This window comes from Aptenodytes patagonicus, chromosome 1 (genome assembly GCF_965638725.1).
Source record: "Aptenodytes patagonicus chromosome 1, bAptPat1.pri.cur, whole genome shotgun sequence".
NCBI lineage: Eukaryota > Metazoa > Chordata > Aves > Sphenisciformes > Spheniscidae > Aptenodytes > Aptenodytes patagonicus.
Window position 1 is genome coordinate 90,537,273 of NC_134949.1, and position 16,720 is coordinate 90,553,992.

The following is a 16,720-nucleotide window of genomic DNA, read 5'->3' on the forward strand; positions in this document are numbered from 1 at the left end:
GGCAGATCCTGCGTGCTTGCGAGACCAGGAGCAGAGAAAACAGCAGCGCTCAGGAAGCGGCAGGAACTCTTTTAACAGCACCACAGCCAGGTCTACAGCAGCAACTTTTGTGATGGTCATGTTGCTTTTAAGGGAGGCAGGAGAGATGGCAGAGCATGGGTTTGTTGTGTTTTTATGTTGACAAAAACGTAGATGTAGTAAGTGTCCAGCGAAAAAGGTGCGTTGGCTTCCAGTTGTCCTACCGGAAGCCCTTTTTGCTGGTCTGAACTGTAGTTATCGCAATAGGATCTCCTCCTTCCACACTGCGAGAGCCGTATCGGCAGGGAAGACCCGAGACAATTTGCATTCATTCATTTACTGCAAAGGGACCGATTTTTCACCATTCTCACAGTGCAGTGACCCCAGAGGCTCATTTGGTTCAGCGCGTCTCCCGCACCTGTCTGGATGCAGAAGCCGGCAGAGCGGCACAGCCAGGCTCCCTCCCAGCGGGCAGCTGGTGAAAGAAAAGCGGGACAAGCAGAATTTCCCCGGTGTTTCCACCGTATTGGTGCAGCCCTGGAGGCATCTGCTGTGTTTGTTTCGGGTATGGGCTCCTCCTCCGGGTTGTTCTGGCTCCTGCTAGCAGAGGGAATGGTGCATTCTTGTGCTGTTGATTTGTGATCCCAATTCCCTCTCACTGTGCTCGTTTTCTTTCTCAAAGCACATTCTGCGAAGCTTGAAAAAAAAAAAAAAACCCCGCACATGACAACTGAAAGCAGTTTCTAGAGCAGAGTTTCCTGCAGGAATCCTGCCGTGGCCTTCAGTTTACATGCTAGGCAATGTCACGTGGAAAAGATGGCTTTACCCTGATGGTGTCCCTTAAATCGTAACAGAAGCCAAGACATTTATAGCTCAGCCTGTGCATAGCACCTGGAGTCCCCTGCCCCCTCGTTGTCGTGCAGAGGGCTGTAACCCTGCAGAAGACCAGAGCGCTGCAACCTACGTCCATTCCCACACCTGTTGGAATACTTCTTATCTTTTTAAAACCACGTCAAATTGTACAACGAGCCACGTGGAGAATGTTTATTTCGACATACCATCTCAGAAATACAGTAAATGCCTCAATGGATCGGTCTTCCTGTTCTACCGTTCTGCTCCATCAAGTTTTCCATGTCTCTCTTACTACATCGGATCTTGTGATTCGTGTTATCCCCCCTCTTTGAAGCAGGCTAAATTTGTCCAAGGTGGCCTGAGGCAAAAGAGCGGATCCCTGCACAGCTTCTCCTCCCACACCGTGGCGAGTGTCTCTTTCTATGTTTTTGCATTTGCTACCTTCCCTTTTACTGACTAGCTATGTACGCTGTAAGAATTTTCCCAAACCCCCAAACCCTAATGGGATTATCCTCACAGAGTCCTAACCAAAACTCATCACCCATCTCTGACTCCTGCCAGGTTTTGCAGTACTTACAGAGGCTGCCTGACCCCACCAGCCACCTGATGCCCCTGGTTCAGTGACCTGGAGACCAGCAGTGGTTTCTTGGTGCAGCTCTCAGTTTCCTCTCTCCAGTTCTTATCAGCAGAATACAGGGGTATTCAGACTTTTTTCCTCCTCTCTCTTCCCCCCCCCCCAAGTCCACAAAACAGAAACCTGATGCAAAATTTTTCCAGGAATTCACTAATGAGCCTGAATTTTTGACCAGCTGCTGATTTGTGTTTTGAAGGAGCAGCACCATGTTCAGGATTAGTTAGCTGGACCATACCCGAGGCTTTACAGACCCAGCACGAAAAACAGGCTGTCAGTTACTGAGAAATGATGGACGTACACAGAGATCAGCTCATTATCACGTTAACACTGAGAGCTAATAAATACTGCTATTTGTTGCATAAGTTGTAGCCATCAATGAGTAAGCATTCTAGGTGTGGTGGTGTGGCTGTGCCTGCTCCTCCAAAAGCTGGTGCGTTTGATGTCGGTATCGGTGTAAATGTACCTTTCAGATGCTAAACCCACAGACCTCAGGAATTTTGACAGGTGGGTGCTGGAGAGCTGAGCAAGTCCCTGACAGCTCTCTGATCAGATGCACTGCGCCTGTCTGCAGCCTGCTGATTTCTGACATCCTGAGCTGGAGCACCCCCATGCTTGCAAACAAGGCAAAGCCAGCATCCTTTCGGCACAGCCCCCTGGAGCTGGAAAGCCAGAGTGACTAACACTGTTCTAAGAAAAATAAGTCTTTCCAGCATTGTTCTCCTTTGGGATGATAAAAAGCAAGAAGAGGTCAGCCCAAAGAGTAACATTTCTGGAAAAGCCGTAAGCGCTGGCTAGTGGGTTCTTTGCGCCAGCTATGTCAGCCCCCGCCATGTCATTCTGCTATCACCTAGCCGTAGTTACTAGTGCCAGACACTGCCTGGTTGGCAGGACCCAGTCTGCTGAGGTCAGGGGCACCTTTTCTTTATGCAAGGACTAATTATGTGAAAAGATGATGCAAGATCTGACCGTTTTCGTTCAACGCTTTATTAATAGCAGTGCTAATGCAGGAAGCCGCTCTGCTTTACTCCACTAAGGAAATCAGTGGGGCATGCTTGAGAAAAGACTCTGTGCATGGTCTCAACTCAAAATTTCCCACTGCTGGAATATTTTTTCATTTAATGTTATTGATGCAAGGAAATACTATCAAAAGCCCAGGTGCAGATCTTTATTGGTCTGTGCCAGGAAAACAAACAAGGAATGCTAACGCTGCTTTCTCACTCAAGCTTCTCTTAATAATTAAAGAGGAAAATTAGCTAATGAGGTCCAAAGCTAGGAGGGGAGGTGGTGGAGGGGGCTGGACTGGGGCTGCCACACCAAAATGTAGACAGAGTGGTTCCAGGACAACATTGCTGGCAGGCAGCAGGAGGGACAGCCCAAGGGAGAGAGAGGATTTTCCATTCTGGGTGCCCTGAAAAAAGTAAATATAATGTGCTTCCCTCTCCTTCACCGTGCTCTGAGCCCAAATCACAGAGGGGAAGGGAAACTCACCTGGCTCATCTTCTGTCTCTAGGAGGCTGGGGGTCTGATCCATCAGAAAGGTTCACTGCTGTTTCTCCTGGGCTTTCTTCGCACAGAAGTTTAGCTAGTTCATGTGCAACTGGGGCAGAGCAAGTGCTGTCAGCTGCACTAGGTCCAGCAGCTGTCCCACTCAAAGCAGTGCTAGCTGTCCCAGCAGGAGGATCTCCCTTTATCTTGCTGGCAGATGTCTCCCGATGTAGTGCCAGATCAGCCACTACCCTCTCTGTGTCCCTGTGGATGATCTGATGAGCAGCATAGATGTGTTTTCTTTGGGACTGCCTCACTGTGCATAAAAAGAGGTAAGGCTTTCACTTGGAAATGTACAGCACAGTGTTCTCCATAGGGGAGAAGGGAGGGATAGCTTTTAGCCCTCCTGCAGCTGTGGAAAAGCCTATCTCAGGAAAAAAAAATCACGCCCTTCTAACTTTGGCTGAAAGCGTTCTACTGCCACCTAATAGCAGCAACCAACTTTGCATTTCACTTTGAAGACCAGCCCACACAGCGGGACACGCAGCCAAAGTGTTTTCCTTTCCAGCTTAGGGCATAACTGCCCAGGACACGTTATCAGGCTTTAAAATAACTTCTCCTTCAGTGTCCGTTAATTGCAGCAGGTCTCTGGAAGACTGGAGCTGAAATCTTCCCTCTCCTGTGCTATGATTTTGCCTGCACTGAGAAACTCTTACTGAGTTCAAAGAAAGACTTGGAGACAGTATAGACACATTAAAGCACCTACCTTATCGTCTCCCTTTTGCTACTGCAGGATTGTTCTTTACCGTGTTTTACGGTTTTCATCCAATGTCATTTGTATGTATTTCCAGCCCACCTCTTGGGAAATAATTACCAAGCCAAAGCATTCACCCTACAATTCTCTTCATTGCTCTTCACCATTCTTTGTTCCCTCTTTCTCCCTCTAGACTTACGATGCTGGTAAACAATCATGGGGATTGAAATACTGCGTGCTTGTAAGGAGGGTGTGGGGAATGGTGCAGGAAGGAGCTGTGGCTCTCATCATGTCACTTCCCTGCAAAAGTCCAAGACTTTCTTGTTGCTTTGGTCTGTTTATGTTGTAAGGCTGAGCTGTACTTTAACTATGAATCTGAACCACTGGTGCCTTGCATGCTGTCATACAGTTCTGCATACTGTCACTGACTCAGTCGCTCAACGTTACTAACCCATCCTGTTTATGTTTATCCATCTCCCAGGTCCATTTTGTCGACAATGAATGCAACTGGATCTCACTTGCATTTGAAAAACTGACCTTCACCAGCCAGCTCTCAATTCCCAGGAGAGCTTTCTCTACCCAAAGGCATTTTGGCTTCAATCGTGTATACATGAACTGTATCAACTATACCAGGAATACTCTCCTGATATTGCTGCAGTCCCTTCCTCCATCCACAGTGAATACCATCTAAAAGAAAGCTGGTTCAAACTGGTGAGTAATTGTCCTTTTAAAAGCAAGTTTTTTCATATCAGCATATTGACTTCTACTTCCAATGAAGGAGGGTTCAGAAGTGAGGTGCAGAGGAGTTTCAGGATGAGCCAGTATTGGATAATCCCTGCTTTTATGCATAGGAATGCAACAAAAGGAGAAAAAAAAAAACAAGAGAAGAAAAGACTAGGTAATGGCAAAATAGAGATGTTTAAGGGGAAGCTAAAGTGTAGGCAAAGACTGAACTTGCAGGCCCTCAAATCTTTGTTCTACAAATGGATTTGCTCCTCTGGCAGGCCAGACAACCGTGCTTTCAGATCAGTTCCTCCTAGTTTCACGGAAGGTGTATGCTCAACCATGTGCCAGGTTGCTAAAACACAGTTTCATAATGAATAATCTGGCTCACTATAGGGAAAGCTTTAAAAGCTGCCACAGAAACACAATACACTTACGTGCTCGTAAGATCTAATGCCATTCTTTGATACTACCTCCTTTGGATTTATATGGAATAGTTACTGATTCTTCTTCCTTGAAGGTATCGCTGTGCAGGAGGTTTATGGCAGGGTGTGTTCATGAGAGCATTTGTAGACATTTAGTAGAATTCAGCTATCTCTTAAGAGTATGGAGTCCCCTCCACCCCAAGCTGCAATAGCAGAAGAGAGTACAAGCCAGGTCTCTTCCTGACATTCAATGTCTGCTGTCACAAGAATATTGTGGCAAATTTCACCTGACCACGTTTGAAGGAGGTCTTGTACTTTATCACCTATTGCTTTAGCTCTTCCTCCAGTATCCACTTTAATTTTTGCCTGGGTCTAGCTCTGCTTTCCAGGCAAACCCACTGTAGCTATCACAGATTTTGAAGATTTTTATCCTCTGTTGCTTGGGAGTGCTTCTGAGGTGCTTTGTTCGTCAGCTGCTGTTGCATTTAAGCCCAGTACATACTTTCTTCCTTGCTGGTACCGCTGTATGTCCAGAATCCTAGGCAATCTCCAGGTCTTCTCTTTCTGTTCTCCTTTCTGAGACAGGCTAACCTGTGTTAGTGCCTGAGCTGTAGGCTTCATTGACTAAAATAACATCACCTGCTTTGGTAGGCTTGCAGAAGCAAGGCTAAGGAGAAGGGAGCTGATTTAAGCTTATGCAGAATTGCCAGCTGCTGAATAGATACTGTTGTTGTGACAAATACACAAACTAGGAAGAAAAAAGTCTGCACAATTCAGAGACCACAAAATGTGTTTGCAGGGTTTGTGTTTTCATTCACAAAGCAACAATAAAAGCAATGAAGTAAGTGCTTTTGTTCTCAAGTCAGAGAAGTACACTGCAGCAAGGACTGCTTCAGACTCAGTTGTGATACAATTGCTTTTCTTAGGTTGTGTCCACTTTCTATGGGTGACTGGTTTAGTCACGGTCTTCTGAGTGTGCTGGTCAGTGGAAACATCCCAGTTAAGAACAGCCATTTATTCATGATCCTCAATGTAATACACAGGTTTCCAGGGCCTTCCCCTCTGTATTTTGACAGATACTATTCCATTTTGGCTAAACAGAAGCATCCTTTACAACTGCAAGATTATCTACTTAAAACATGATGCCACTACAGCCAACCCTAAAACCTTATCTTTGCTTCTAGCTCTCAACCAATTGAGGGGGGAAGGGGAAAGCATAGGAAAGCACATAATCTTCCTTCCGCATATGGCATATATTTAAGTAATCTGCCTGTTAAAGACTTTGACAGTTTTTAGAAATTGCCATATAATAGACCATTCACAGCCATGCTACTTAAAGACTTTTCCCGGTTTGTTTTTGAAGGTGCAATGGGCTGCTTCCTGTCATGTAGTTTTATTGTTGCAGATACAACAAATTTACATCAGGTCTGAATTCAGGCCACCATTTTAAAAGACTAAAGCTCATAAGAAATTGGTGAAAAAGGGTCAGAGGGCTTAACTTTCTACCTGCAGAGTGCAAAAGAGGAATCTCAGAGAACTGAGACAACTTTTGGCACTGCATCCTTCCTTTCAGTGAGCTAGAGTGAGGAGGGTGAACCAGTTCGTGAAGAGAATAAAGTTACTGGACTCCTTACCTTTTTCTCTGATAGACATTTTCTCAGCTTCTGGAATCAGGAAGTCATAAACGAGCTCTGCTACAATCTCTTCTGACTGTAGGCGAGTTCGACTACAGAACAGATGCAGAGTGGTATTAGTATTTTAATTTTCTTTTCAGATCACCTCTGCAAACACAAGACTCCCTTGTAAATATTCTCACTATTTTCAAGGGAGTGTATTGTCATGGCAGTAATTGTCAGCTGGTTCTCTCTTTATCCTACAAATAGGTGACAGTGTGACTATTCTCCTTTGCACTGCACTGCCAATGTGTTCAATACTGCATTGGAAAGCAGTATTTCCAGGGAGAAGATCACCCTAGACTCCTTATCCTTGAAGGTATTTAGGAGCCCAGTTCTCACTGATGACAAACTGAGTTAGACACGCAGATACCTCTGAGGATTTGCGTCTTTGTCAATTCAGTCTTTGGCCCATTGCTGAGTTTGCTAAATTCTTCCCTTTTGTGACTCTGCATTTGGCTGGGCCCCGTACTCCTTTCCATGCCAGTGTTTGGTGAGTTCCCAATTGGCCCAGGGGCTGCATGCATTATCTACACTTCATTCTCCCCAAGGATTTCAACATTCTGGGTGTATTCATCTAGTTACAAAATACACAGCTGTTGTACCATAGGAGAGTCACTGTGTCATTGGGATTTTTATGGCTCAATTCCAAAAAAAGAGCATAGAAACTGAACTGGGGGTTTGGCAGGTCCTAAAAAGTATTCACTGTTGATGCCCCAGCCAAACACAAGACTGTGGTGTTCTCAGCAACTTACTCTACTCAAAGTGCCTTGTCAGGCAGCCATCAATATGACTGACCCCAAGGAAATTGGCAGTTTCTTAAAGAACAGCCACCCCAGGATGAAAGACTGCTGCATAGCTGTATCTTTTAGCATCTCTTTCAAACCGATTTTCTGTAGTAGTGTAAATAAATGAAAAGACCAGTATGAATGGGTATTGCTTTAGGCAGTTCCCAGATTCACTTAAAGCTCAGTCACAGCATCACATTGGCATGGAGAAGTCTAAAAAGGGTGATTCACAGATCCCACAAGTGATTTGCAAAGGGAATCTGGCACATGCTGTACAGAAATAAAGCCCTGATGGATTTATATGTGTGTACCAGGTAGTAACAATGTGGTTCCCATACAGCGGTCACGCTAATGAACTGATCACGAACAGTATTGCTCTGCCCTTCCCATGTCTTAGATTATACACGTAACCACAGAAGCAGATGGTCAGGCAGGTTCTAAACTGCTGTAAACAGCCTCTAATGTGCCGTTCAATAACGTACCGGCTTTCCATTTCGTAAGCAATGTCATTGACTTCTACAGCCATTCTCTGAATCTCTTCCCTGGCTTGTTCTTCAGCTGTGTTCTCCATGCTACTCAGGATAATGTCTTCCAAGTAGGAGTCAATAGTGCTCTGGTGCACTTTCACCACCTGGAACAAAACACCAAGATATTGTTCCTCTGCCTATTGCTGTGCCAGGAGCGTGGTGGAAGCAGATTTCCAAAGAAGCAAGAACAAGAAATTTTCACCAGACTCTTAATTTCAGGTAGGCCAGCCTGAGATTTGGTTTCAGAGGTGCTTTCTGGGAAGAATAACTTGTGTAAAAATTTATTTTCTAAAAATTCTTTCTGAGAACTAATTGAACAGAAACAAATGCAGGAAAGAAACAGTGGTGGAAGAAAAACTTATCCGCAGATCCAATACTGCTGGAGCAGGTTAGTTCTGTGAATGCAATGGCAGTTGCTTCCTCAGTTCTCACGGTCCCCTGAGCAACAACTGCCAAAAAATCATCATCAGTATTGACTTCAGTAAATTAATCAGCTTTCATTCAAGCAAATCCTGATGGGAAAGGTTCCATCAAGCCAGTCAAAGTAACATGAATAAAACCAAGATAAAATTATTGGTTTCCTTATAATGGTTGTAGAGCAGAGGTTCCAGAAATGGGTGTTTTCCTTCTGCTAGTCTGAAAGGCATAAGCTTACGGCACTTTGACCCTCCTTGCTTCCCACTCAGGGATGCAGAAAAGGTAAGAGGAGAAGCTAAAATTAAAAGAAAAATAAACATGATGCCAGACTCTCTTGGTATTAACCTCCTCCCACAAAGTTTGAAAATTATTGGTATAGTCAGTTAGGCTCCCACTCATTCCTTTCAACTGGGAGAAATATGCTTCATGCAGTCAGGAGCTAGAGAATAGGAATAGCACTATAGAATAGTTATGGAATATGGTAATTCAGGATTTTTGTTTCTGGATTTCAAGGTTATGTTATCCATTATCATTACTTCAAAATAATTTTTGTACCTCTTGTTATTTGCAGTCCACTTTTTGGGGGCAAAATCTTTCCAAAACCTTGCTTAAAGGCATCCTTCCTGGGAAAGCACCTAATAGTTCTGCTGGACAGACAAAGTGCTGACAAAATATTATTCCTAAAGATGATCTAGGTACATCTGTTCTCCATAGGTGTTTGTTGTGGAAATTTAGAAACCTACATCCATTCATGATATGCCTAACAGGACTCTCTGTAGGGGTATTCAGATCATCCTTAATTTAATAGGCATGACTCTTTAGGAAGGAATCACCCTCTCTTCACCAAGCCTTCCCCCGCAATTTTAAAACTAGCCATCACCAAAGTCAGAGCAGAAGCACCTCCCTTCCATCTGGACCTTCCCACAAGGAGGCAGTTCCTACAAGCCGCCCACAGTCCCACCAGTCTCCCTCCCCTGCCTGTTTGAAAATCTCATCTTCTTCCTGGCGCCGCCTCTCTTCCACCTGACGACGTCCGCTCTCCTCCGCTTCCCGCATCCGCCTCTGCCTCTCAGCCAGCATGACAAAAGCATGGATCTTCCGTTCTTCTTGCAGCCTCACCAGCTCTTTGGACAGGAAATCAAATATGTTTGCCAGTACCCTTCCTTCTTCCCTGGCCAAGTGGTTCTCCACTGATGACAGCTTTTAAAAAAAAAAATGCAAAGAATTGTGTTACAAACCCCAGGAATGTTGTTTGAAGTCCCAGGACTACCACAGGCATGTGAAACAGCTCTGCAACATCCACTCAGACCAGCCATGGGACAACCCTAGGAGTTTTGCATTCTTCTTGTTTTACATGCGCTGGCCTGGATTCTGCAAAATGTAATGTTCCTGTATATAGGCTCTGATGGCATAAAGAGGCTAAAAGATGGCAAAACTAGTGAGGGCGGGAATAGTCCCGATACTGTCACACTAGGACAAGCAGCCCCTATGCTTGGGTGGGTGGGAGGAGATAAAGCACTAGACGCGCTATATTCCAGGTATTATGAAGTACTTCTGTGGCTGTGAGTATAACCCGAATAGTTGCTGAGGCCATCTGCTTGTTACTGGGGAATGCTCCACTGCCCAGACCAAGAAAGGGGAGGTATAAAAGTGACAATGAAATGACTTCAGCTGCATACCCTCCATCTTTCTGTGCTAAGCTTAGCTAGACCAGAACAGAAAAATAGGATCAAAAGTTGCAAATGAACCTTCTTTCCAGCATTTGGAAAGAAAACCCTCACTCTTTATGAGTTGGAAGCTTGAGTAAAGGTTTAGGAAACTGTGCAATTGTGAGTACAGCCACATTTCTATCCTCCCCTAAGGATACAAAATGTTTGTTACAGTTCAAAGCTACCTCAGTGAAATGGTACATCTTTGGTTGGACATTTATGATGCGACCAAAGTGATTCAACTTGCTGAGATACTACAGCAACCGTGAGTCCCTACAGGTTTAGCTATTGAGTTATTACCTAAAACTGTACAAGTTACTAATTGCTAACAAATTCAAATCAACAGTAATTATATTGAGTTTGCAGAAGTGCAAACGAGACCTCAAAATTCCAGGTAATGGAAAATCAGAAAGTCTGTGACAGAGCTGAGACTAGATTCCAAGTGTTCAGTGTTACTGTGCCATTCACTCCTTGTTCCAAGCACATCATGTTTTATGGGTTGGGTATGCGTGATTGCACTTCAGAAAGGGACAAGATCTATGGTAAGTTCATTATCTATCTCCAGTATGGACTATGAAGCCACAGTCCTTGGCAGGAGGGAATGTCTGGAACTGGCTGGGATGCTGTGCCTCTGTTGGAATAAACAGGCAATAACAGAGTAGACCTGAATGTAAAACTCAAAACGGAGCTGAAATATCCCAGACAAGTAGTAATAAATCAGCTCATTTGCTCATGCAGTGTTTCAAAGAAAGTGGGATTGTCAGTGTTGCACACATCTAGAAGTGACAGTGCTTAGCCCATGGGTGTTTAAGATGGAGGATGGCAATGCAGTAACTGCACCAGCCCACAGGGAGGGATAACATGGAACTAACATGCTGCTGCTTCTTTATTGCTCCAGGTGCTGTGTCTAAAACTGGTGTGAAATGGAGGAAAACAACCCAGGAACACTCTTGTCTTAGACTTTTGTTATGTACGAAGTTGGAAATTTTCAACCCCTCATCTTTGACCATTTTATCGGGCGTTTCTGTCCTCTTTCTGCAGGAAGCATTTCTTGAAAAATGCCTCTCTTTATACTGGAAAGGTCAAAAACCTGAACAAAAACTGTGACCACCAAAAATTAAAGAACTGTGAGTCATCAATGACTTTCTAGAATAGCCACACACATAGAAAACTCCAGAGAGTTTTAAAGTTCAAAGTGTTTGAAGACCTGAGCCTTGGACTGTATGCCTTCAGAGACATAGTAAAAAAAAATGCAAGAGTAGAGGAGGTAGATACCAGCAGAGGGGGATAGTGGCTCTCCCAAAAGGAAATTCTGAGATCAGAGGTCAGCATCTTTACCATTTGCTCTCTCTCCTTCTCTGTGAATGTCATTATGGTGTCTGAACTGCTCTCTCCTTCACTCTCACCTGGGCTTCCAGAAGAGAAAGAGCATTTCAAGTTCCTAATGCCTAAGGCATTTATTTTTCTCTTAATTCCTCAGTAGAAAAACTCTCTATTCCTGCATTCCACACCTGGGCTCCCTGTGTAGGAGGGAGCACCTGGAAATGATAAACAGTAAAACACAGTCACCCGGTTCAATTTTTACTGAGATCTGAGGGGAAATTTTGTCGCTGCCCACCCAGCAGGAAGCAGTGCTCTGGCTTCACCTCTGCCGGGCCAGCTGGCCAGTGGATGCTGTTATAATCTGGAACCTGCAGAATTGCCTCACAGCTGGTCACTGAAAAAACAGGAAAGTAGTAAAAACTATAGGAAAATCTGCAGGAATGTGGGAGATACTGTATATCTGAGATGCAGTGAAGTCTGGACAAAATTTCTTTATGATCCATTTCAGACCGCATCTGCCATTTGATTCATTTTGCTCTGGAAGGTTGTGGCCCTGCAAGGAAATAGGATGGGAATTTGCATCCCCAGCTCTCACTAGATCCTTGGCAGAGGATGGAGCCCAAAATTTCTCTGCTCTCCGTAACAGTGGCAAGTACAACAATGTGACACCATTGCTAAGGTCCTAGAAGTCTCAATCCCAGCAAGATTTACAAAGTAAGTCTGCTTTGGCTTCTTTTGTGATGTTTTATGCCTGAGGAGGAGCCTGCGAGGGTGCCAAGCTAGAAAAGGAACAGGGAAAGGACAGAGCAGTAACACACATTCAGTAAAACATCTGACAGATGTGAGTGACAAGCATGTATTGTGATGCCAGGTCACAGCACCAGTCAAATGGATTGAAATGTGGGAAAACTGAGGTTCGTCTGACAGTGCAGTTTGTTAAAGCCCTGTAAATAAAAATAAGTGCTCTGTCTGCAAACAAAGCAAGCGCAGCCTGAGTAGCAGCTGTGGTCAAGGTGCCTCAGTCTGTTTCTGAGATTCCCCAGAACCCCCAGAGCAGTGAGAGAGCAATTTTAGCCCCTCAGGCATTCAATGCTTGGCCTGTGCTAGGAGAGCATCTTTGTTACTTGGGGTGCTTTCTGTGCTGTGGATAATAGAAAACATAAAGAAATTAAATGCGAGAGTGTTGGTAGTACTGCAAGTACAGAGTGCCCAGTCAGGACAGTGCTGTGAATCAGCCTTCCCATCTATACAGGCAAACCTTGTGCATTTGCAAGTCATGCTGTTGCTGTAGAGCCAGTGTCATTTCCTCCTCTGCCTTCAAAAGCAGCTGTCCATCCTCCTGGAGTGCGTGAGTGGTGCGCAACTCTCGGATCAGTTCCAGCCGCTTCTCCTTCCCTTCAAACATCTTTAAAATAAAGTTAAACAACAAGGCATATTAAATGGAGAATATAGATCAACATGTTTTGCCAGCAGAGCACACCCTTCTTCTCCAAGTTGCAAGGTCAGCTGTTTCTGAGACCTAGTTCTCTGTAACAAATTTGTGGCCGCATTTAGGCAAACACTACAGCTGTCAGGTAAATCTTGCCTAAACCCTCCTGCATAGAAGATGGAAGTTGAGACCTTCTGCTGTGGAGTATAGATGATCCCTTGCTACTTTATTATATTTTTTTTTTTAATTCTGTTTGTCTTCACCCAGAACTCAAACCACTGGAATGCAGAACAGCAACACCAATGTCAAGTGAAAAGGGCAATAGCCTTCTGGATATCCTGTTATATCAGCCTCAATGTCAAAGCTTCCCAGTGTGAGCATTGCCCCTTTTTCTCAGTCCAGGGTTAGATGTCTCCTATTTCAACATACACTGTTCTCTGACCTTCATTTTGAGGGAGTCCAGCAACAGCTCAAAGCAATAAATTGGTGGGGAGGTTGTTGAAACTGCTGCTGTCCCTGTTACGGGGTTATGTGGCCCAGCCCTTCCCTGACACTGTCTTATTTTCATTCCCCCTCTCTTCCAACAGGGCTTCCAACAGCAACAAAGGATCACTTAACCCTGCTCACGTCATTCTCCAAATAAGTCATATATTTCTGATCCAGTAGTAACCGGAAGGAGATTCCTAAAACAGTGGGACGTTTCATGATGTGAAAGTCAACAGTTCTGCAATGGCATCAAACATCCTTCTCATAGATCACCACAGAACTGGAGAAGACTTGGGAAGTCTATATTCCACCTCAAGCCACTTCCATGGTATTGCATTGTTTGCTAAAGCTCAGGTCAGGGTCCCACATGGGAACACTTCACAACTGTTAAATAGTTAGTGCAAGAGAGAATATCAATTATATTCTCAGCAGGCATGAAAACAAACCTTCTGGACTGGTCTGATCAAAAGTGATAGACTTGCTTAATATAAAGCCCACGGAGCATAGCTACTCAATTAATTTTTACCTAGACCCACTTCTGCTCCACTGAAAGCAGAATGATGGGTCCTGCACTTGCTGGAAATCATGATGGTATGCTTCAGCTACTCCTCATCTAAGGTTCAGCTCACCATCACAGGAAGCTGGAAAGATGGCATGAAATACAAGCTGCCCTGCTGGGATGTGGGAGGTTTCTTGTGCCTGGGATCTTGGCACAATCAAGGCAAAATGTACTCATGGTCCAGATCTAGTCTAGAATTTGCCATTTGAGTAATTCTGCTATGAAGCATCTAATTAAACAGCTGAGTGCAGGGGATGGCAGGAACAGGAAGACACTCACAGACACGTGTAGGAACCTAGAAGTTCCTGTAAGAAATTTGGGCTGGAGAGCAAAGACTTCAGCCTTGAAGGACTCCAGATAACATACAGGAAGATATGCTGCAGAAGCCTCATTACCCTTGATTAGTGCTGTGGAAGAAAGATTGCAAACACACTTTCAACCATTCCCACATTCTGAAGAGAGACATAAAGAAGGAAACACAGAATACCATGTTCTGAATAGCCCTGCCTCGGAGCAACTTCTGCAGACAGATCACTGCCAGTTCTGTTTCCTCTTCCTCCTGCCAAAACACAACAAACATCCACACAATAATTAATTAATTCTTTGGAGACTGAGATTTCTATAGATTATCCATCTAACTGTCAAAAAGTCTAACTCATATCCATTTTTTTCTCAGTTGTTTCTGAACACCATTCTTCTAATTTCTAGAGAAAGGAAGGTGAGTCAGAATAATACGTAATTCCATGTTTTACAAGAGATGGGGGATAAAGGCTGTATAATTAGATTCTATTTGAGATTTTAGAGGGTCTTTAGAGACGAGTACCTAATGATAAGGAGATGCTGATGGAGAAAATTACTGTATGCATTAGTTCTATTTGTAGCTTGACTGAATCTGCGTTTGCAAAATGAGCGTCAGCTACATTAATTTAACAGGTCAAGACGCTAAAGAGATAAAATTATTGTTGAAGGAGGTGCAAGAGAGCTGTTAACCATAAATAAAGGGATTAAATTAAAAGGGAACATATACAATTTTTCTTTTGATATTTATTCCAGTGGTGACCTTTATCAGAGTAACTCAGTAAATTTAAGACTCGGAAAGTGATAGTTTGGAAGTAAAATTAATTACATTATATTGCGATTTGTCTCTGAGAACTTCACTGGCCTAGCATTGTGTGACTGATACCAACTTGGAAGAATGATGGAGCACAGTGGGAAAGGGAACATGACCATAGGAGGAAAGAAGAAAAAAGAAAAGGCTTATTTTAAATAGAGGAAACACAGCTGGCAGCATTTTTTTCCTGCCGAGGGGTCTTCTAGTCTGGAGTTGACAGCAGAATGAAAAAGCCCATTGGGTGCCTCGGAAAGATAAAAAGAAACCTAAAAATTGCAAGGAAGTTTATAAAGAGTCTATGAGGTCTGCATTGAAATGTGGTATTTTAGAAGTGCCGGAAAAACAGGGAAGAGCGTGGGATGAGAGAAGTGGTGTGGGCTTGAATCTTAGTATCCGGGTTTTTTTTAGGTGTTGAAGATTAAGTTTTCCAAAAGCAAAAGGAAGCATTCCTGCCTTTCCACACCACCACCCCAGAGCAGCAAAGCAGAACTAGCCGAAGGACTGCCTTATGCTTTGGATGTTCTTTTTCTCTGGAAAGAGGGGATGAATTTCCAGTCTAGTTAGACAGCTAAACTGTACCACATCATCTGGCCACAGTGTGAAAGCCCTTCAGGACACAGTTTTGGAAATGGAGATGGCACATATACTGGACAGGTAAGCCAAACTGCTTGGTTTGATGTAAACTAAGATTTGGTTTAAATTTTTGTGGGATGCATTTTTCTGTACTTCTGTTGTTCAGTGCTGCAAATGATGCCTTAGCAAGGGTAATCATCAACTTCTCCATCTGCCTGCTACAGACCAACAAGAAAGAATGAGGGGAGATGGAAAGCCTATCATGCCCTGCAGGAAAAAAAAAAAGAATTAAGTATATAGAAGGATCTAGGAGCAGGCTGAAAACTAGAGGGGGCTGGGAGAAAGTGATAAACCAGTGAAGGAATTCAGAGTCGCTCTGTGAGCTTGTTGTGGCTAGTAAGTGCATAAGAAATGACTGGGGAAGAGGAGTTGAGGAGGCCTGCAGTAGTGCCTCCATTCTCTCCACTTTCTTCTATATCCCTTATGGTGCACATCGCCTGCCTGTCACTCTGGCACGCTTTCATTTTGAGCTCCTCAACTCCAGCAGGAAGAGGCTGGTGCACTTAGCAGTTGGTACTTGTATCTGTGTCTGGCAGGAAGAGAAGCATTAACAACAGAGAAGAGCCTTGCTTTCAGTGCTCCTTGCAGCCAGCTGGTAGGAGAAACCTTACGTGGATTCTGCAAGGCAGGAGAAGTTAGCACTGCTCTTCAGTGGCTGAAGTGGCCTGATTTTACAGATGGAGCTTCACTGGAAAGCTCCACTCTTTTATGTGTTCACACATAAAGATACTTGTAAATAAACCAAATGTTGACAGAATTAATTTAGGTGGAATTCTATTGTATTGGAACTCTTTAAAAAAACTATAATCTGTAAACACGCTCAAGATTGACTACAACTGGGTGTGACGGTGTGCTCCCCTGCCCAACCTGACCTTTATTTCCTGTAACTCTGCGCAAGCCAAGTGATAACTACCGGGGCAGTCGTTAATGGATGCTGATAGTGATAGCTTCGTCCATTAACGAAGTGGATTCGGGAGCCAGATAACAACACAATAGCCCTTGGTTATTGTGAGAAATATGCCCACCTAACCACAGTTATCAGTATGTAAATATGACTATGAGTCAATCATCTTACCCCTACAAATAGTGAGCAGCCCAAGAGCCCTTTGAGCTCTCCTGCATGGCAGTGGGCTGCACACCAGGATCTCCCCTTGAGTAGGGATGCCTCTCAAGG

At 44.1% G+C, this 16,720-nt stretch overlaps 1 protein-coding gene across 1 annotated transcript in view; it reads right to left on the reverse strand.

Annotated features, from left to right (window-relative positions):
- Window positions 1-2,656: 2,656 nt before the first annotated feature.
- CFAP91 (cilia and flagella associated protein 91) overlaps window positions 2,657-16,720 on the reverse strand; it is a 32,477-nt gene continuing 18,413 nt past the window's right edge. The window contains exons 12-18 of the mRNA XM_076348566.1: window positions 14,290-14,361; window positions 12,587-12,733; window positions 9,275-9,496; window positions 7,835-7,983; window positions 6,526-6,617; window positions 2,993-3,305; window positions 2,657-2,912 (exon numbers count right to left, since the gene is read on the reverse strand). Coding sequence (XP_076204681.1) covers window positions 2,998-3,305; window positions 6,526-6,617; window positions 7,835-7,983; window positions 9,275-9,496; window positions 12,587-12,733; window positions 14,290-14,361 — 990 coding nt within the window. The 3' untranslated portion in view covers window positions 2,657-2,912; window positions 2,993-2,997. The remainder of the gene's footprint in view (window positions 2,913-2,992; window positions 3,306-6,525; window positions 6,618-7,834; window positions 7,984-9,274; window positions 9,497-12,586; window positions 12,734-14,289; window positions 14,362-16,720) is intronic.